This window comes from Pholis gunnellus (assembly GCF_910591455.1).
Source record: "Pholis gunnellus genome assembly, chromosome: 23".
In the NCBI taxonomy this organism is placed as follows: domain Eukaryota; kingdom Metazoa; phylum Chordata; class Actinopteri; order Perciformes; family Pholidae; genus Pholis; species Pholis gunnellus.
In genome coordinates this window covers 14,982,248-15,004,781 of record NC_136550.1, presented here as the reverse complement: position 1 = coordinate 15,004,781, position 22,534 = coordinate 14,982,248, and the positions used below count along the sequence as shown (strand labels likewise).

General features: G+C 42.9%; 1 protein-coding gene across 2 annotated transcripts in view; it reads left to right on the top strand.

Moving 5' to 3' along the window:
* The window catches only part of lrch4 (leucine-rich repeats and calponin homology (CH) domain containing 4), a 43,569-nt gene extending 24,047 nt beyond the window's left edge, over positions 1–19,522 (top strand). The window contains exons 3-19 of one of the 2 annotated variants that reach the window (XR_013767639.1): positions 553–682; positions 925–1,030; positions 1,782–2,028; positions 3,179–3,275; positions 3,552–3,672; positions 3,813–3,901; positions 3,994–4,049; positions 7,046–7,198; positions 7,469–7,537; positions 7,730–7,784; positions 7,887–7,950; positions 9,202–9,303; positions 9,382–9,479; positions 9,602–9,739; positions 10,745–10,822; positions 11,856–12,182; positions 19,207–19,305. Coding sequence is in view for 1 of the 2 variants with exons in the window: in XM_079184805.1 (XP_079040931.1) it covers positions 553–682; positions 925–1,030; positions 1,782–2,028; positions 3,179–3,275; positions 3,552–3,672; positions 3,813–3,901; positions 3,994–4,049; positions 7,046–7,198; positions 7,469–7,537; positions 7,730–7,784; positions 7,887–7,950; positions 9,202–9,303; positions 9,382–9,479; positions 9,602–9,739; positions 10,745–10,822; positions 19,207–19,356 (1,753 nt within the window). In the remaining variant the exon portion in view is untranslated. Of the gene's footprint in view, positions 1–552; positions 683–924; positions 1,031–1,781; positions 2,029–3,178; positions 3,276–3,551; positions 3,673–3,812; positions 3,902–3,993; positions 4,050–7,045; positions 7,199–7,468; positions 7,538–7,729; positions 7,785–7,886; positions 7,951–9,201; positions 9,304–9,381; positions 9,480–9,601; positions 9,740–10,744; positions 10,823–11,855; positions 12,183–19,206 lie in introns of both variants that reach the window. The other variant, XM_079184805.1, reaches the window with a different exon arrangement.
* The last annotated feature ends 3,012 nt before the right edge of the window (positions 19,523–22,534 follow it).

Here is a 22,534-nt window from a genome sequence, read left to right as displayed (position 1 = left end):
TGACTAATGTAGACTTTATACTTTATTTGGAAAAGCTGCAAAATGAGTGCATCCAAAATGTAGGTCAAAGTTTAACCAGGAAGTTGGTCTGTAAAAACTCAAATGAATAAATCCCATGTTGTAATACATTGCGATTATCCTTTCAAAGTTGTACTTGAACACACCACAAAGACGTCAGTCAACACTGACACAGTGTGCATGAGGCCTCTAAAGCGCACAAGACCTGCATCTGAGCTTCAGTGTTTGTTTATGGTGGAGATGAGGACAGGCCGCACAAATCCTGTCCAAACCGTCTTACAACACTGTTGCTAGGAGACCAGAGAAGTCCTCCAGGTGGATGGTAATACAGGCAGCAAAAGTGTAGGCTTAAAGCAAATGTACTGCACAATACAAAACTACCAAAGACTAGATGTAGCTGCACATTCTTTATAGGCTAGCTCTGTGAGAACAATTCACTTTGATTGAGTTTTTGATCCCAGTGAGTCAGTGAGTGGACCAGCTCCGAGGGTCGTGCCCCCTGAATGACCTCACTTTGTGCTCTTGTCTCCACAGTCGTAATCTTCTGTCCAGTTTACCCTCGTCTGTGTTCCAGCTTCCCCTCCTGAGAGTGCTCATAGTCAGCAACAACAAGCTGTGTTCACTGCCCGCCTCCATATACTCTCTCACACACCTCCGACAGCTGGTATGATGCACACACACACACACACACACACACACACACACACACACACACACACACACACACACACACACACACACACACACACACACACACACACACACACACACACACACACACACACACACACACACGTTACTGTCTCTCATCAACACTATCTTTCTGTGTATAGACCTCAAGAGGCCTCGTTATAGTATAGATAGTATACTGTCATTGGTCATCTCTGTATTCTGTCTGTCTCTCAGGATGTTAGCTGTAATGAGCTGCAGTGTTTGCCAGCAGAGCTCGGCCAGCTAGAGTGTCTGAGGGACTTGAACCTGAGGAGGAACCAGCTCACCACTTTGCCTGAAGGTAAAGACACCACATCATTATAGAATATGATGGATATATTTGTCCTGACACTTGATTGAAATAGTGTTTAAAGGAATATAAACTGTTAAGCCTTAAATACAAATAAAGGCGGGTTAAAATGAAGGGCGGTGGAATTACCTGTACAATAACAGCTCAGCACGGCTGCTCTCACTTTGTGTTGTCTGACAGCAAACTTCCACTCATCACTTCCAGGAGCCTCCACTTTGCTTGTTTTGTTTATTGTTTTATGAGGAAGTAAGAATGAGAGTTACAGATGTAACTACTGTTCTATGAATCCTGGATAACACTGCAGGAAGGATGAAATGTTTGTTAAACCTCAAGAGTACACACAATGAATGTGAGAAACTGACTAACAGAACTTTTATTTGTCTACAAGAAAACTTTCACTTTTTAAAGGAGCAGTGTGTCGGGTTTAGTAGCATCTAGCGCTGAGGTTGCAGATTGCATCCAACTGGATACCCCTCCACTTACTCCTCTCTTTCCAAGTATGTAGAGAACTACGGTGGCCTTCAGGTAACATAGAAACGTGAAAGACTCTCTAGAGCCAGTGTTTGGTTTGTCCTTTGTGGGCTACTGTAGAAACATGGTGGTGCAGCGTGGCGGACTCCGTGAAGAGGTCCCGCCCCCTATGTAGATATGAATGGCTCATTCAAAACGAAAACAACCATTCTTAGTTTCAGGTGATTACGACCCTGAGCCTGAAACATTCCCTTCTCTTTGCACCACCCAGAAATATCCGAGCTCCCCCTTGTCCGGCTCGATGTGTCCTGCAACCGCATTTCCCACGTGCCCTTGTGCTACCGCCACCTCCGGCACCTCCAGAGCATCTTGCTGGACAACAACCCGCTGCAAATGCCACCTGCGCAGATCTGCTCCAAGGGCAAATACCACATCTTCAAGTACCTCAACATGGAGGCCTGCAAGAGGAGCCAGGAGGAGCTGGAGAGGCACCTGAGGCCCACTGGCTTCAACAGCTGGTGAGGGGGACTGGAGGGAGGGGACAAGGGATGGTCAGGGAGTAGGAGAAAGAATGAAAGAACAAACTAATTTAAAGAATCTGTCTGGCAACGAGCTGGATATGCTTCATGAAAGTGCTGGGCGGAAGGATAAACTATTGCCTGCCAAGAAATAGTTCTACCACTGAACTTTTATGTTTGTGTACCGATTTGAGATACAACGTATTAATCGGGAGCTATAGAGGAGTAGGTAGGTACATGTTTGTTTCCCCCTGCTTCCAGTCTTCATGCTAAGCTAGGCTAACCTTATCATGAGTTCTACTTAACATGCGTTGATATAGATCGCCTCATCTCACTCTCAGAAAGAGAGAAAATCAGCTTGTTTCATAGAATGTTGAACTATTCCTTTTCGAACCAGTAGGACAGTGTTTGATGGAGGCACTCTGTAGTCGTGGGATATTACCTGAGTGCGTTGGTTTATAGAGACCGTGGAATCAAAGGGAGCCAGTGCTTTAGTCCTCACTGTTCTGCTTCAGACTGTGAGTTTTACAATAACGGATGGTAAAAACTAAAGCGGCTTCAGTCTTATAGGTATTGTACCTTTTTATTTTACAGTAAAACAGGTAGCTGACACCTGACTACAACATTAACACAATTCAGAAAGAGTGTTGCTGGTAACAGCAACGTGTTGCATTGCTGATATATATTTAAGTGACAGTTAGACATAAGTGCTTTTTTACTGATAGCGGTAGCTACTGCAACTAGTCTTTAAAGGATAATGGTGTTGTGGTAATATAAATGTTTCACCACCACAACATGCACACACTCTTCTGCCAAAATAGGAACAAAGTGACCATGAGGTGAGAGGATGAATGGCAGGAGGTACAGTACATGTAGAATAGGGAAAGGGAAGATAAGTGACGACAGTGAAAGGGTTAACTAAGAGGAAGCAGGGTTTTGCAAATATTGGTAAACTTGAATGGACCCCTTTGAGCTGCCTAGTGAGCCATTTCATGTAATAGACGGGACCAAGGACAGAGATAATATTTGACAATAGAGCTCTGAGTCTGATCCGGACCAGTCTTTGCCCTTTAGACTAATGAGCCACCATGTAACAGTCTGTGTGTGTGTTTAACTTATCCTAATGTGTGTTCGACATGTTTCCCTGCAGTCTGTCAGACCAGGAGCTGTTCGCAGGTCAGTTCGGAGGGCTGGATTCTGGCTTCAACAGTGTCGACAGCGGCAGCAAGCGCTGGTCTGGGAATGAGGTAAAACTCTAATAGACAGCGCCGTCATTTGTACACTGCCCTGATATGTGTCCTGAGTGACCACATTATCTCATATGTTGATCAAACAGAAGTATGTGATTGTACTAATGTTGCATTTAAGATCTGATGATGCTGATGAACGGTTAGATGTTTTATCTCATAAGTGAAAAAAGCATCCTGGACAAAAACAACCATTCAAAAGGAATCCAGCCTACTGATCCTATACTGTCAACAACCTGCTTCAGATCAATGACTCCGATCTGTCTTTGTGTCCAGTCAGCAGATGACTTCTCAGAGCGTTCCCTTCGCATAGCTGAGGTCAGCAGAGACCAGAGGAACCTGGAGGAGGAGGAGGAAGAGGAAGAGGAGAGTGGATCTCCTGTGGAAGCTAGCAAAGGTGAGGAAGGACAGACATGCTTTAATCTGTAGTTCATGTAATTAAGTGTATTGTTGTGTAAAAAAATGTAGGTCTATCTGAAACCGTAGATTTGTTTTCACATATAGAGAAATCTTAAGACCCTTCTACACTCTTTGCAGTGAATGGGGATGCTGGGCATGTGGACTTCACTGACAGCAGTGTGACCGAAGAAGAGGAGGAGATCAGGAGGAATCCAGCACCTCTTCTGGTACCAGTCATTCTCAGACCGATCAGCATTGTGTCAGATTGTCTCGTGTGTTCTCTCAGAACAAGGTTATTGATTGTGTCATTGATTTCCAGGAGCAGAAAGAGAGCTCTTCATCGTCCCACACCCAGGACACAACAATATGCAAACGGTTTGTTAAACCTACTGTAACATATACCCTTTGTATGGCACTGTTTGTTTTTAGTAACTTTACAACACAAAACAGCAATAGGATTTATGGCACAACAAAAGGAATATTGTTTTACAGTTCGGTTTATTGGTTTGAAGTAAAAACTGGAATATGTGTTTGAAGTAATAAATGGTTTACTCTGCAAATTTGGAACATCAGTTAAAAGCAGAAAATTGTAATATGCTTTAAACTGTTTTACTAATTAGCTTTTTAAACCAATAATCCGATAACACGATTGGTTTTATAAATGTGTTCATCCTCTTCAGAGAGGAAAGGACGATAAGCCAGCGGCTTTAAGGGAAGTCTCTCAGCTTTCTGTGACACGGTTGGCGTTAGCCGCTAATGACGACCTCTCCAAGCTCTCGCTTGTTTACAGTTCTTGTGCCATGGTATTCAATATATTTGAAAAGCGTTTCCTTTCCACCTTTAATTGTACTCCGTCTCTTTCTGTCACGGAACTGGGCAGTGTGTTGGCTTCTCTGGTTGGAAACTATGTACTCAGGCACTCCAATGATGAAGACAGACGATGTTTTATCACCGTTTCTCTCTTTCCATCCTGGTTTTACAAGGTCACTTCACAGGGTATTTGAAGAGCTGGGAAAAGTCAATAGACTGCTGTTCCCATAACTTGCAGTGCCCGTCAAACTGCATGTTGAGTGTTTGTGGGTGCTGTTATCTTGTGAAGTTAACAGTGTCGACTCGCCCAGACATTTATTACATTGTAGCAACATGACAGCATTGTCTAAATGTTCGTGTATCTTTGGAAAGCTGATGTGAAACAAAGCTGGTCAGAGGGCCTGTAAGTTCACCGTATTATACGGGGCTGAAACTATTGGTTCATTACTTGGTGAAGAAAATGCATGCTTATGATTTAGATAATCCATGAATCATTTAAGTCACTTATCAAGAAAGAAAGACCGTCTCTGGTTCCAGCTTCTTGGATGTGAGGGAACCACAGTTCTTGTGTTCATGGGGAGTCTCCAACATGCAGGGACATTTCTGAGACGGTGCACGTTAGTTACACAGTAGGTCCTGTAGCTCTATCAACACCTTAATGCACAGTCTGCCAACCAACCCCATCGTCAGTGATACCAACTAATAAAAGCATGTTTCACACGACTTGTTGTAGCTTAATACGGCCGTTTGTGCTGAAGCCCAGCAGGCAGCTTTTATCATGCTGCTCTGTTGTTCCGTTACCAAGATAACTGCATTGTTGGGATTTAGAGTCTCAGCGGTCCCATTGGCTACATATTAATATGTGACACAGAGCCATTGTTCTCATCTTCTGGAGCAACAAGCTGCATGTTTTATTCTAAACCTTTGACTTTTATTAACTGTACTCTCTCAAATGACTATAAATAATATTCGTTCAGCATCTAACTGCTCAGTAAAGACATGGTTTAGATCTGGTAGCTGGACCGAGGAAGATGTAGTTCAGCTGTTACTCCTTCTCTGTACAATCAGCTTGAACAAACGGATGTTCCAACATTTCCTTTGGGATTCCTAAAAATAGAATACTGAGAACTAAAATGGAAACTCAACATGCACTTTCTAAACAGACGTATACACAAACCAGCCTTCAGGATAAAGATGCAAGTCTATCAAATCATTTCAATAGACTCATTTATTGTTGTTAAAGTGCTTGGAACCTGAATGCACCTCATGTACAATCTTTACGTAATCTGCATCCATTTAATGAAATGGATAGTTTAATATTGACCTAACCCGAAGCCTCTGGTCCCAACAGTTCACTGTGAAGCTGATAGACGAGATGTGACAACTTAGACTTCCTTTTGTACCATTTGGTGATTTCCCCCAATGAAGAGTTAAAGATTGCATTTATGAGTCCGATCTATAATAAGAATAGGTATGATGAAGATGAACGTTATGCCTGGGCTTATGTAGTTGTTTCAGTCCGTGCCAGCTGGACTCAAATCCTTTAAAGAAAAAGTACAACTTGGTTAGTCAATGTCTGTGAATACTGGAATAGTGAGGTGCTGAGCATATACAAATCTGAGACAGACCTCTATGTTACTGGACCCACACTGAAGAGCATACGCTTCACCTCAACAAATATGAAGACATTCACAGCCATTCTGAGTCACTCAGTGAAGATTTTGGAAGATGTTCATAAATATATGAGACAACCCATTTCCCTCTCCCCAAAGACCCATCATGTTCAGTAGCACTGTGCCGTTAGCTCTTAGAAAAGAGAGAAGATGTGTGCATCTATAAGGGGACACTTTGGGGTCTTGATAGGTGGTTATTGAACTCTGGTCAGACATTTCTTCAGATGTTTTACGGGTATGAAATGTCATACAGTTCAAGCAGCAAGGCCCCCTGGATTGACCCAAGTTTGTTTATTGCTCAAAGACGATCTGAACAAACGCATATCCCAAATATACTATTTACTGTCCTGAGACTAATACAACAGCATGAGAAGAGAGGGAGAGGGGCCTCAAATGAATGTGGGAAAGTAAAGAATAGGTCTGATTGAGATGACTGTGCTGTAACTTTAGGAAGGAGAACAGATTGACAGCGCACTTCCACATTTGGACAGCTCTGTAATAAGCTTTTGGTTATAGAACTAGTTTGGTTTTGTCTAAACGTTATACTGGTAAAACCGGCAGTGTGTCATTTTGACGGACCACCATAACCCTATAACAGCCATTTCCATATCTGTGTTACACTGTTAACAATGGTTTGAGGCTGTGATTGGGCTCAGCAACAGTAACTCTTAATTCATCTGTAATATTTGGCTGATATTTCACTCCTGGAAGGTGCAACAAGTTCAGCAGGTTTATACCTCAAAATCTGACATTATGTGACAGTTGGAGTGGAGTTGGCAGAGTGATGAGGATTGGCCAAATTCAACAAATAACGTGTTTCATATTTGTATCATAATATTGAATTCTTCCTGGCCTTATTGGCATTCTCTAACTCTTTCTCCTCTCCAGGTCCAACCTCCATGTGGAGGTGGGCCCCCCGTCATCGGCCTCCTCCTCTCCCCTGTCCCCCTCCAGCCCCACCCTGGAGGAGCGGAGGAGGCCGGGCACCCTCCTCATCTGGCAGGAGAGAGAGCGTCAGCAGCAGCAGAGGGAGAAGGCCAGGTCAATACTCACTCTTATTCTTTATGCAGCGACAATTTCAAATGTCTGTCAGCAGTAAACTCTGTGTTCTGAAGCTTTCAATGCTTTATGCCAGAGGAAGTGTATGAATGGATTGGACACAGGTCACATGACGTCTGTATCAGTAGAACAGTGTGAATATGAGCTTTTATGTGTAAAGCAGTGTTCCATGCATACGGTAAGGAACGGCTCTCTGTCAGAGGTCTGTCATCTCTAATTATACCTCTCCATGTCAAAACTCTAATTTTGCAGTTTGCTGAAGTCCTCCACCAAAGCAGGAAGTCATGTGGCCACTGCACCACAGACAGGAAGTAGCTCAGCGTAAGTAGGGCCTTTTTAAACAGCACACACAGCAACAACACAGAGACATATGACTGAGTGACTCCAAGTTCTACTGTCTTCATTCATCCTAGCGTTTCCTCAGTCTGTGCTGAATTACAAATGGACGGAAGTCTGAGGGTGTAGAAAGTGCTTTTCTGTCGTGATCAATCTTTGGTGTGTGTCTCCCCCTAGTGGAGCCTCTCCAGAGAACAGCAGCTCCCACTCAGGCCTCCGGCAGCGATGTGCAGTGAGTAGTGTCCCCTTATTCCTCCAGTGAACAGAGCTGAGAGCGCCACAGCTGGACTGTGTTTCCATTGTTTAACTGCTGAATTGTTTCCTTCTTTATTAGAGTGCTGATCAGATGAGCTCAGTGTCTCCTTATGCACTTCTGCAACGCTCCAACAGCAGAACAGGTACACACACACACACACGCACGCACGCACGCACGCACGCGCGCGCGCGCGCGTCTCTTTTAAAGCTAGTTTAGTTTGCTTTTAGGGATAATATGGAACATTAAAAAAAGAATAGACTTATTTTAGCACTGTCACCGCACAGCAAGAGGGCCCGGGTGTTGGGTTCCCGGGCTGGACTGCCCTTCTGTGGAGATTATCAGAGAAACAAGCTGAGCCAATGTTAGCGGCCCCTCCATGACGTCCTGTGTCCACTGAACAGCATCGAGTAGACCTCTGTGGTAAAAACCTCCTGAATTACACTGATGGAATCCTAACTCCCATGATCCCGCACTACTTCACCAAGCTCCATTTAGTGGTTTTATTATATCATTGCATAATACAGGAGCTACTGTATTATTGACTACATAATACAAGTGTATATAGGAACAGCTGTAATATAGATCCAGTCACTAGGGGATCCACTGAGAATATAAAAGGACTGTTTGTGTTTACAGGCGGAGGTTCAGCCTGCTGTTTATTAGCCGACTGGCTCACTGGTGAAACTAACAGGTGTGGGTTAAACTGGCTGCACACAAGCTAAAACATGGATAATGATGAGATTCAAAGTTCATTCTTGCAGTTCTCATCACAGTCACAGAAGCTTGTTTGTCCTAAAATTGATTAAATTAGCATTTTCTCTGAGCACTTGAGAGACTTTCATGTTGTCTTAAAGTTCAGACGCAATCTAGATGATGATGATGATTTAAACATAATCATTCTTTTGACTATGCTGTTATTGAGGACAGATGCACTTTGAGATATCTCCATTTGGAAAATGATGGAATTGAAAAGAGAAGCTCATAAAACAGTCAAGTTGTGTGTTTTGATTATTGTAAACTACAGCACTGAAGGTTGGCTTCCTGGTTATTATTTCACTTGGTATTTCCTTATACAAGTTAGAATGTGTTTATCTTATTCTGGCTTTTCATTACACATGAAAGAATTTAAGAAGTGTTTCTCTTTTTGTTGAATGAAAAGGTAAAGAACTACTTTATTCCATGTTTTATGATTAATATATAAAAGTTCACTGTTGATCTTAGAAACATTGAGGTCCACTTAGTCGCTCTTCCCTGAGCTTTCAATCCCATCTCGTGTCCTCCTCACTCCTCAATGCTGGTTCAAACTTCTTGCGTCATGTCATTTGATTTCAAGGTTATAAAATCGTTGTATGTGTGAGTGCGTCTGTAACTCTGAGCTAAACGTTTGTGTCAGACGTCCCCTCCTCCCCGAAGACGTCCCCTCCACCCGGTCAGGCCCAGAGACCCAACAGTTTCCTGTTCCGCACCTCCTCCCGCAGCAACGTCAAACCCACGGGTACACAACAACACAAGGCACGCGCTTCACACCGTCAGTGCTTCAAACGTTCCAACACTGTCCATTGTCTTTTGTCAGGGTCAGTCTTTACTCTCGCTGAGTCTGGCAGAAGTGAGTCTCGCACAATGCTGCGCTCTCCTAAAGAAGAGAGACCAGACATCACGCAACTACGCAAGGTAACCCTGCTTTTAAATAAAAAAGGTAGTTTGATACACTGGTTTTCTGAGGGCAGACTTTTCTTTCAGGTAATTCTGTTCACAACAAATGTATGACAGCATTTCCTATTCTATATTTATAGACTCTGGAGTCCCGGCTGAAGATCACTCTACCGGAGGACCTGGGCGAGGCCTTATCCAACGGCACCGTCCTCTGTCAGCTAGTCAATCACATCCGACCCCGCTCCGTGTCAATCATCCACATTCCCTCCCCAGCAGTAGTGAGTCCATCACTTTTCCTCGCGTGATGATCACTTGTTTCTTGAATGATTCCACTTCAGTCTTGTATTTTTCACAAGGCTGTGTAACTTAAAGAAGAAACACAAACGTCAAAGTCCAATCCATAAGCAACTAGAAGGTGCACTCAGTAGAGTGCAGATCTCTACAGACCTGCTGTCACTGTAATCTACGCCGATGTCTCCAGGCCTTTATTTAGTGAGCTCGATGGCCAATGAAAAGGCACCGGATAGACGCATGTATTTACATTGAACAACCTAGGAAAGCAGAGTGTGTTGCTCTCTGGCTGTTGCTTGTGATCCCGTCATGTTTGCCCAGTAGCTGGGAGGCGAGTCACTGGAACGTGTTGAGTATTGAGGTAACCTCCTCAGCCAATCGGCTTGAAGTCCTCTTTATACAAATTAACCACTAAATTTAACTCACCAAGCAGAGCGGCTGTGATCTACTCAGCAGTGTCCGTTAGACGGTTAGGACAGTTAACACGCCGTCCAATCAATCAAATGGAGCAGACTGCCCCCCCCCCCCCCCCCCCCCCCCCCCATCCACTGTGTCTCAAAGCAGAGGCGATGCACTCAGCTGTTTGATCACATCAATTCAATGTGCATTGATTATTAACATGTAAAGCTGGTATCCAAGCTGTTCTAGGAACATTTAAGATTTGTGAGCATAAATCCATTAAAATAATATTATATTGGCATATTTGAGCATAGTGTGAGTTCTTGAATACAAGCCAGTGACATGACTCGTTTTTAATTAGATCTGTGGAAACGTCCACTCATTTATCACGTCAACCGCTAAACATGAAAACATGGAGGCTTCTTACTAACGTATAATAAAAGGTGTTTTCTCCTTGAATATAAATAAATAAAAGCCACTATTTAAGAATTCCTAATCCCATCTAATAAACTGTTTATACTAAGCAAAGCATTTCATCAATCATTTCGCTTCATGAAGTTCCCTAAATGTGTTTTTTTTTATATTATTTTCAGCCAAAACTGAGCTCAGCAAAGTGTCGACTCAACGTGGAAAACTTCATTGCTGCTTGTCGTAAGCTGGGAGTCACTGAGGTAAAGAGCCGGTGTCATCAGGTTTCACTCGCCTGTCTTTTCAGTACAACACAATGTTCTTCCATTAACACAGGTTTATAACGGTAGTAGGTAGGGATGGGTATCGTTACTAGTACTCTTCTCATTAATATCGGTTCGGTTCCTTATCGATGCTCTTATTACTTTCTTTTGATTATTTTGTGACAATTTAGAAAAGACGTCGCTTTCTTACTTTTGTATGGAAACAAACTTTCTTGAGCAGCAATACAAGAAGTTCCAAAATCCTTCAAAAATACATTCCTAGCTAAACAATTATCACAGTAATTATCTTTCATTGATTATCCTGTTCGTCTGATCAAACTCCGTATATCATCACTAACGTTACCTGCAGTGGACGAGGATGGACGGCTGCTCCACAAACAGGTTGATGTTCTGCTTGTTGGCCACATGTTGTGATAAACTGCTGCGGTTTCCTCTTACTTCTGAGGGTTTTATTGAGTTTGAGACGACAGTTCTCAGCCTCGACTGGAGTCAAATGTAGCCACACTTTGGTGTGTGTGTGTGTGTGTGTGTGTGTGTGTGTGTGTGTGTGTGTGTGTGTGTGTGTGTGTGTGTGTGTGTGTGTGTGTGTGTGTGTGTGTGTGTGTGTGTGTGTGTGTGTGTGTGTGTGTGTGTGTCAGTCAGAGTAAAGCACACAGAGACAGAGAGAGGAGGTTTGAGACGAGGACATCTCAATCCAGACCTTCTAAAGTACCGACAGCAGAACCGTTAACTCTGGACCGCATCAATACTACGGGTTGTTACTCATTTAGAACCGGGTTTCGGGGAACATCCCTTCTAGTCAGTTGGAATATAATTTTCCATGTGCTTTGAGCTCAGTTGTGTTGCTCCATTATTCCTGTCAGGGTTGGACTGATATATGGGCCAGATGATGGCTTCAAAACACACTTATCAGTCCAATCCTAACTCTGTTTTGTCCTTCTTGTCTCCTAATATAACTCCTTGTATTTTCCTCCTGTGTGTGTGTGTGCGTGCGTGTGTGTGTCCTGTCCAGACGAACATGTGTGTGTGCTCTGATGTGCTTCTGTGTAAGCTGCCTGCTGTGCTGCGCTGTGTGACGGCGCTGCTGGCCACCAGGGGGGGGGAGCCGGCAGAGGAGCGATCCCCCCGCCACTCCTCACCTTCATGGTCGTCCTCCTCCTCCTCCTCCTCGCTGCTGTCCACAGACTTCCTGCTCTTCTACTGTGCGGCCATGGCCCTGCTCTACGTCCTCTACTGCTACCTGCTACTCTAGAGGAGCAACGCAGTCCTTTAATAGTCACATGACCGATGAACTGCTCTACACGCTCACTGAACTCTCGCACACACAGCTGCTCCCACAGTAAGACCTCCAGAGTGTGTGTTGCACTGGTTGGATGTCTGAGCCATATAGAGCATGCAGCCGAGCACCTTTAAAGAAACAAAGAATACACTACAGCACGTTTAGAGGAATAGAAAGCACTACACTGATAAAGATAAATACTACATGAGAGCAGATGAACAGGGACTTGCCTTAGCCTAGTTTTGCCTTCACCTGTAACGCACGTTTGGAGGAGATGGGAGCTTTACTGTCTGAGGCAGAGCTGCTCTCATTGGTTGAGACATGACTGGGCGGAGCAAAGGACCCCAATCCAAATGACGTACTATACGTCGCGCTCGTTTCTCATTTTTTAATGTGCACTCGTAGACAAACGGCAGCAACGTAAGCTGCGAAGTTCTTGTATTGGTCTGCAGACTTTGTGTCTACACGGAAGACTCAAGTTGTAGCCACTAGAGAGCAGATTAGAGCCCAATCTGGGCTGGCAAACACCTGAATATCTTCCTTGAGAATGTCTAGTTGTAGAAATGACTAAACATGGTGACACTTGATGGGGTTCATGTATTGTTAACATTGAGACTAACAGCAGAACAAGCTCCGTTTGTTGTTTGTGTAGTCAGCTGCTGGCCTTAACATCAGATACTGTGCACTGCTCATGTGTTAGCTGAAGGCAGGACATGTGCATACCAGAGCATGGTTAAACTTAAAGGTGCATCAGGTTTCTTGACCACTTGGGGGCAGTGCAACAACATTTGACATGTTCTCACCTGATGAAGATGAAGATGAAGCAGAAACTGAGCTGTTTTCTTTCATTCTGAGTTATTCACTCTGGCCTCTGTCTCATGAGGTGCTACATGTTCCATGTGTCTGTCTGCAGTGTCTTTATCTGAGCTCTTTCACAGACAACACAACAGTGATGTTGAAAGCAATGCGTTAGAAAAGGCTAAAGCTCAGTAGAGCTGAGGGAGCGGCACAGTTGGTGATTATTCTCTGTGGGTTTGTCGCTCACTGATAGTATATCAGAAGCTTTATTAATGTGTATTATATACCACAGCATGTACCACAGTACACTGGAAAAATGACAAACTTGAGTTTTACTCTCAAAGATTAGTTTTGCTAACATTGTCCTCACCGTGCTGAGATCAGTGAACATGGACACATCACCATAAAGAAGGTCTAACGGGGCAGTCGGGTGATCACAGGTTGGTCAAAACTATTTGGAAGAGAAAAGGCGACAAACGATCACCCATACTGTCCGTAAGCATCCTTCAGTTTACAGACCACCTTCCCCAACATTAGTACATAAGTTATGCTTTTTAGTGGATGGAATTGGTAAAAATGATCAATTTCAGGAGGTCAGCAGACTAGTTAAGCAGCTTACCTGAGTTCTTAGTAGATATCTGAGAAAGCTTGGTTGAGTGGATTGATTCTTTATTTGTCAGCTATAGACTGTGGTTCTTTAGCTCCGTGAACAGAGCAGCTCTACCTCTGAGACATGTGAACTCCGCGCTGCGTGTTTGGAGGCAGACCACTGAACGAGAAGGAAGCCCAGACTGAACTGTGAATGTCATTGTTAGCCTTGAGACAAATGCAAGTTGGCTATCACAGTGAGACAGATGACACAGTGCCTCTTACTGACCGCTGACTTAGACCTCTTGCAGAGACTGCTCCTATTTTTATATGTCTGCTATGCTAACTGTGAGAAGTGGGGGGGGGTGATGTCGCTGCATCAATCTCCCTCTACTCCTCGTGTCCAAACGGTACAGCGCCCCCAGGAGGTGTGTGTGTAAAGTCTTTCTTGTTGTTGTAGCTGGTCCGTTTGACCAGCTGACTTCATGTTTGTATAAATGTTACAGGCTATTAAATTATTGCTTTTTTAATTTATTTTATCTGTTCTGTTTTTGGTTATTGTTTCAGAGGTGAAGCAGCAGAGGCGTCACTAATTTGGTTAGCTTTGTTAAATCAGTGTATGTGCTTTAAATCACACACACGGGCAAATCAGATCAATATTAAATTATTCAGAGTTAAAATAAGCGATTGTTTAAAAGGTTTCCCTTCATTCCATTGGTAAGTAATTGAGTCCCTGGAGGCTCCACGTTTAGCAGAGCATCAGAGGGCCTCTGCTGTTTCTACCACACGCTGCATCTGGCTGATTGCTCAGAAGGTCAATGTCTGCTACTAAACACACGTTGGGATCTGATTAGGATGCTTATTGGACTGATATGGGGTTTAAAAGCTTTCAGCAATAGTAACATTCAGATCTTTTATTGTTTTTACTCTTCTCAAGGCCTCAATTAAAACCAGAATGGGACACAAGATATTTCTACTAAAACTCTAATCTAGTAAAAGTGGGGAACCAGCATGATTTATTCATATCAGCTACCAGATAATGAAATCAAGAAATAACCTACAATTGCATTTGCTTTTCTCTTGTAGCTGTGGAAAGACATAATGGTACAGATATTTCCCCCACATCAGTAAACTGTATGTTGGGGCTCCATGTTTTAAGAGAAGCAGAGTAGGCCGAGTGTTCAATATTGAATAAATAACTACGATACTTTTCTACGGTCACTTCTCATAACAGTGGTGTCTCCAGTCTCGTGCATCAACAGATGCTGTCAGATTTAGCCCGTTAGCTCCCGTTAACTCAAGCGACAACGATGCCAACGTGTTGCTGATAAACGCACCCAGTGCTCCTCGTATTTAGCTTACCACAGCTAACGTGTGACTCGGGCTGTGGGCTAGGAGTTAGCTAGCTCCTGTGGGTTTTGAGCGACCACAGAGAAACATTGTTGAGTAGGTTTCACTCTGAATTAGCCAGTTAGCTCCTGCTATTGACAGAACTGTTCACTCTGATGCCCAGTAATAATGCAAGCTGATAAAGTGAGAGGGCTCCTCATGTAGCATGTGCAGCCTCGTTAAGCTGAATTAAACAGGGCTAGTTATTGTACTGTTTATTTAAAGACACTAAATCTACTCTAGTTTATTGATTAAAAGGAATCGTTGCTCTAGCTAACAGAGGCTAACTGGGATCATTGTTGAGCTTGAAAACGTGCCACATGATAAAACAGACTTGAAATAAATGTTTACGTTGTAATAAAAACTCAAGCAAAACTGACATAAGAAAATTATGAAATAACATTTCATAATTTAATAACTTTTAAAATGTAGTTCAAATATTTTACAAATTAGAACATGTTGGTTCCCCACACTCTTAAAAGCCATTCTGTTGACAATGCAAACTAGTTTTCTAACTTGATGTAAGGTCCACATCATGCTGTAGTCTGAACGTCCACTGTAAAAGGTGTCCTGTCCCGTGTCTCAAGTTTTTTATTAGCCTGCTGTTAAAATGAAATGTTACACCGTTTCAATTCAAAATGTATATTTTATAAATGAAACTGGATAAGAAACAAACAGTAATTCATTCACTGGCTAGACAAAGCTATATTCTTTAATATGTTAGCGGAACAGAAATAGTTGTATTTTATATTTATATGACACCCTTGTATTATTGAGAATCATTTCTTTGAGTTTATATAAATCTATATGTAAAGTTTTTTTTCATCCCGCTGTAAAGACATTATTAAAAACAACTTTGACCCTGTGCTGTTTGTCTGCTCGCCTGCTGTTGTGCTTTTGCTTAATCAGCCAAGAACCTCAATGTGATCCGGGTATCTGCAGCTGCTCACCATCTTATTTTCACCACAAAAAGAAATCAACTCAAGGTCCACTTACTTGCTTTCTATGGAGCTTTCAACTGCATCTCATGGTTTTCAAAGGATGTTGAGTTTGCCCTGTTATAGGTAAAGTATGAAGGGATTTAATTTATTGATTTAACTATTTTCAACATATCAAGACAAGTTCGATTTTAAACTAGATTAAAGGATAAGTCTGGTGATATTCTATATTTTTCTTGTCAACAAATCCCATGTGCAGAACCAAACCAAGAATAAATGCATCTAACATGTGATCTCTATGCCATGTAGCTCCGTTGTTATCCTGCTGCCACAAATTCTCCCTTTATTACATCGGTAATAACACGGTTTAAGTCAGACCGATGCAAAGGAATCAAAATGGCACAATTTGAAATGGATCCCATTTCCCCACAGTGCAAAGCACAACATAAACAGAGAACTCATTTACAAATGTGGGGTGAGGTGAAGAGAGAGGACTCTGTTACAACACCAAGAAGTTCTGTCATTTTACACAGTAATCTTTTACAGCATACTGCACATGTCACTGTATACAGTATCTGTATAGTTTTCCGCTCACCAGCCACAAGGGGGCAGCAATGAGCTTAGACAAGTCACACAAAGATGAAACTAAGACATGTTTGGGTTTTACAAGAGAAAAGAGGACAAGGCCAATGTGGATGGCTCCTTCAGGACCACATGGTCTCTGCTGAGGTGCTCAGAGCCACCGACAGGGTGGACACGGGACCGTAAGAGGCAGACTAACACATTGTTGGTTTGGGTCTTTTCATGGGATTTGTTGTCAATAAGTCCAATAGAGAATAACACCAGAATTATTCTTTAAATACACAACATTCAGCAGTAATTAGTGGAAACCCATGCACATCCACTCTCAGATCAGCACAGAAGTGAGTATGTGATTGGACTAACAGCTCATTCTGACTTTACTTTAGCTTTGACTCAATTTCACATTGAAACTGATGAAACGTGGTCAGACGGTGAGCATGCAGATACCCTGACGTCCTCTGTGCTTGAACCACTTCAAAAGCTTGTGTGCTCTCCAAACAGCAGGTTTACCACGGTAACCTCCAGCTGGCCCACGTTGGACCAGGTGAGTGTGTTGAGGCGAGGTCAGAGAACAGGAGCGATCAGCCGGTGGGTTTGTATACTGCACCCTTCACAGGGGGACACTCTGTAAATAGTGCTGTCTCCCGTCAGGTTCTCCCTCTCTGCATCCCTGCAGACCGCCTGCTGCTCACACACACACACACACACACCGCTGCAGCTGTGTCAGTTATTGACATGTCGTGTGTACAGTCAAGTCAAGACGGAGTCAGCAGCATTGAATATGTCGGCGTAATGCTGTGGGTGAGCGAGTTCATCTCGGGGGTTTCAGGGGTCATCAGCTTGAGAACCGTCGCCGCAGGTATCAGCCGTGCGGGAGTGACAACAAACCCATCCAGATTCATTTTGAGGAAACATCTCTCAGGATAAACAAACGAGAGCGTAAAGGGTTAGCTGATCATGGTGGAGCTACTTTAACCACGGCTGTCAAAAGAGTTCCCTCAACAAAGACAAATGCTCAGCAAGGTAAAACAATGTACCTACAGTTGATCCTCAAGATGAATTCATATCGAAGAGTATCATAAAAGAAAAATCAAAAGTGTTTAGTGTGACACCCTGTGAGTGCAACTAAAAATACATAACTAGGACAGCTGGGTTACACCTAATTAAAGCCATTACAAAGGTTTTTATTAAAAGTCCTCGATACATTCTTGTTCAGCTTGACTGATTTATTAAATGAGGTAGCAGCTCTAAAACATAAGAAATGAAAGCTATCGACTAACTTAAATGTTACAGTGTAACAGTTGTTCATCTTTAAGTTCAGATATTACTTTGTAGGAGTACTTTGTGTGGTGAACCCCATTTTACTTAGTGATGTGTAAATCTCCATGTTATAAAACGGCTAAGACTCGAGGACCCACTAAAATAAATGAGATGATGCATCAGAATGTTGGGAGGTTTAGTTGTTGGAACTTGTTTCAGTGGTGACTCAGCGTTAAATGTACTCCTGTGTGGACCATAGAAATGGAGTAGGAGCAGCATGGACACTGCACGGTTTGCTGTGGTCATTTGACTAGTTCCAAAAATGGCGATTGTTGTAATGGTGACAACTATGGGTCATAAGAAACAATTTAGCAGAATAATTTTAGCTGGCTAACATCATTAGATGAGTTAGGTTTGAAGAACAGACCCAGGTAACTATGGGACTCGAGGCATTGACTAACTGCTGTGTCCAGCCCATCTGACCCACACCAATGCAAATACCTACAGGGTCTGAATCCTTGTTTTCCATCAACATCACATCTATCCTGTTGTACGTGTGGTGGTTTTCATTCCGGTGCGCCTGCTTGTTTGTTCCACAAGAAAGTAGAAGGAAGTCAGATTTAATAGATTTTCATTTCAGCTCTGGAGGCAATAAACACTCCAACACAGTGTGGATGTTTCCTGATATCCACTGTAAGGACATGCTGTGTACAGAATGCCACCGAGCATGTCTTATAAATGAGTTAACCCTTCCCCACCTGGTTGGCCTTTATGTTCAGCAGAGAAGACAGATTACAGTATTGTTCTGTATTACAGTTAACCGGGTTGGATCTGTGTGTAGCAGCTTTGATGGAGGCTAACGTTAGCTCATGGAGGCTAACGTTAGAAACGGTAGAAGTTGTGCTTTGTCTGTGGCTCTCTTGAACATTATTATCCAGTGATGTTTATCACAAGCAAAAGTTAGTCTCGCCTTAAATACAAAGGTGGAGTCAGGGCGTATTTAGCCTAGCTTAGCATAAAGGGGACTTAGGCTGAAAAACCAACAGACAATGAGGACAATTCTGCGGCACCAAATGCCAAATCAATAAGTCCTTTTGTTATTTTGACAATCGGATTAATTGCAAATCTGTTCAGGAATCTTCACCAAATTAAAGGTGGTTTCTGCATTATTTCTTAATCTTGTGTGCTTTTCCTCTTTCAAAACCTTTTTGAACAATCTATTTCAACTTGGTTTATGGTGCATAGTCCTAATATAAGTTGTATTTCTTTGAATTACCACAAACTAACAGACATGCTGAAAACAGTACCATTCAAGCTAAGCATTAGTGGTTGGTTTCTGTCTTTGGGCGTAAAATGAAGCTGCGATGTTTAGTCTGGAGTGTTAATAACAACCTTGAGGCAACAGGGAGCAGCTTCATCATGTCTGCTTCTCACATCAGCACATCCAGGATATACAGAGAGTGAAAACATGACACACATGTTCGAATCTTACCTGTGATCAGCTCACTCTTTTCCTTGTCCCTTCCCAGGATTCCTTGTGTTCCCCCCAACTCATCATGGAGGACGAGGGGCTGAGTCGTCTGGCCCAGACCGTCCAAGTGTTGGTGGACCTGGCCAACGGCTCCCAGCGGGTCCCGAAACCGGAAACGTCTGGGTCTGCTGGCTCAACACAATGCTAGCACAGCGTAGCTGCATCAGCAAAGATGTATCACACCAAAGAGATCCATCTCAGGGCCAGTGTTTGTTTTTAACATATTTAACATGTTCATTAAATGGACTGTACAGTTAGACCTTCTGTGTCCAAAGATCAAATACATGGTAACAATAAAAAAGACTGTAAATGACTTCAAAGCCTTGCGGTGTCTTTTTTCATGTCTGTTGTAGAGATTTAATTACACACCTTAAAGGAATAGCTTCCTCTCAGAGATAAATGAGAATCAATGTCCGTCTCATGTCTCATGGCTGTCAAGTACAGAGCTGGAGCCAGATCTTGGTTAGCCTAGCTGAGCATCAAGACTTGAGGCAGGTGGAAACAGCTAGCATAGCTCGTAAAAACACATCAAGTTAGAAAACGTGCATGGACATAACCAAGTTAGCCAGTTAGCCAAAGTAACGAGATGTAGGTCACTGATCGGTTTCACACAAAAATAAATGATACTAAGACAAACTATGATCAATTTACAACTTTGCCGTTGTGCAAAATCATCTTTCAAATTGACAAACGTCATATGTGTAATTCATGGCTGAGTATAACACACCTGAATCTCAAACGGTCTGCAGTTGAATTGCATTGTGGGTGATGTAGGTGCCAGGTTTTGACAAGGAGAATGCACAGAATCAAAAAGACAATATCTGCTTCTGTTGCATCATGAATAATGTAGCAGTTCAGTGCATTTACCCCAAAACTACTCCTTTAATTCTTGGTAAAGTACAATTACAAAGCTAGTGTGTACCAAAGACGCAGGACATGAATGAGAGGGACAGCTCAGTGGACTTAAACATTACAATTGTCTCCATCCTACTTTTAACAGCATGTAGAACACTGTAGCAGCAGACAAATAAGAGACAGCCGACCGCTTTGGACATGGTGATTGTGAAATACAGGTTTATTTCTGTAAAACCTGTGAGCTCAGTGAGCATGACGTCCTCAGTATACTCGCTGGGGAATGGAACATTCCGTTTTAAAGCAGTCACCACCACAGCAGTGTCCTCTTTGGGCACCCATCACAACACTGATGGTCGAATTCATAGGAAGCGTGAAACACACTGCTAGAGATGAAAAAAAGAAGAGAAACATTGAATGCACCACAGGAAGCATGCTGTGAACCAGGACACTGATGATGGAACCGCTGCAGCTTTCTCATGAGTGACTTTCCCTTTTTGACATCATGTCGAACGGTGAGTTCAATTTAATAGAAACACATTTTCTCACTAACCTCTTTTGGCATCAAGCCATGAAGTCAGACATCAACACGATGGAGGCCAACAGGACTCTGTGGTGCTCGAGTCATCAAACACGTCACAATGGGCTTCAACAAAGAACATTATCCTGATGTTGTCGGTCGGTGGTGCTCAGCAAACGCTCCTGACTTCAGATAACTGTGTAAATGACCAGCGTGAACATGATGAGCCGCCTGTGCGTTAATGAGTATTAAACATGGCACCAAAGAATAAAAAGGATTTTAGAAGTTTGGAGATTTTAGTCCTGCTTAAATGAAAATCTCTACTTTATAACAGCATCAGCAGCAGAATGTAGGAACCTGTTAAAGCCACGGAATGGGAGAAAATAACAAGAGCTGTCACCTGAGGGTCGCACTGGAATAAAAAAAGAAATGGTTCCATATGAGGAAGGCTTAAAGAATGCGTGCAACAACAGGTGAAGTAGCTCTGTCCGGCATTGCAACAGAACATGTTCCCCTGGACAGGGACCCTCATAGACCTGCATGTGAAGAACCGTCCATCTGTCTCATCAGGACGCTGTCTGAAGACACCAAGTCTTCTAAAGGAATTCAGCCATGAGTCTGGTTAAACTTCTCACTCACCTTCAATTAGTGCATCATTCAAGTCTTTTAGCAGTCAAACATGGAAAATGTTTAACCCAGAACAAGGTGTCCCACCCGACCCGACCCACTGACCCACCTGTCCCGGGGAGTCAGAATTTTGGTGAAATGCTTTCCCTGTACATTTAACTAAATTGTGACTTTCACTTTAGGCTCTAAATACTTGACAAATTGTGAGCAGACCGCTGTATTTGTATCAAGTCATGTGCTGGATAGTTCAGGTTCACCCAGGTGAACTTTTAAAATGTCATGTTAGTGCTGTGCTGTATTGCACTGAGTGTGAGTGTGGGGGAGCAGATAACCTGGGTGAACCTGAACTATCCAGCACGTCTTGATACAGCAGCCAGTCACGCCTCCTCCCTGAAGGCCGAGAAGAAGAGAGCGGCCTCCCTTTTATTAATCAGCTCTGGCTTTAATCACAAGTCAATTAGCAGCATGGCCTAATTGACTATCATCTTAATTGCTCTATACCGCTCCGCCTTAGCAGACCGTCTGCCACCGGCTTATCGTCTCACTTCCTGATGAGACACGCACTTAATGAATGCTCGTACTTGTGAATGGAAATGTTGCCGGTCCAATTCCTGTCACGTCCCAGCAGATGGCCCCGCGAGGCCCACCGCTAACCGACTGAAGAGGCAGCCTGACATTTATGGGATGTAATTGAAGATGGGTATGAACCCCCACGCTCCGACAGAGATGGATATCAGCCAGCAGCAGATCCGTCCTGCTCCATCAGCCTGCAGTGAGACGAGGCTGAGAAGGTGACTGTTGAACGGGGAAGCTACGGATAGAACGAGCTCCTGGTTGAGTGTGTTTCCACTGTGACCCACCTGGTCTCTGACTCAGTGTGGGCAGGACCACATCTGTGCGTCACAATGTATGGAACACATGTACTGTCACAAGCTAAAGGCAAAGAAGAAAATGGGCCTTTTAGAATCAAAAGTGCAACATTTTAAAACTTGGGGCACTTCACTTCATTCAAATAATTGTGCATCTTTAAAAATGATTTGTAAATTATATAAAATAAAGTTTTACTACTAATCAATAATATTGTAATACAACATTTCAGAAATCAAAACAGACACTTTAGAAAGAATAAGAATGTAATTAGAAAGCTGAAAATAAAAGCATGCCACAGTTTAAGTCAAGAATAAGAAAGCAAACAATGAGTTCACTCAGACTAGAGGAATCACAAACTACTCCTGGAGGGTTTTTTACCATTAAAAAAGTAGAAGTCAAATATTATATTTGGGAGCAATGTAATGGAATAAATGAGCTTTGAGAAAACGTTTTACAT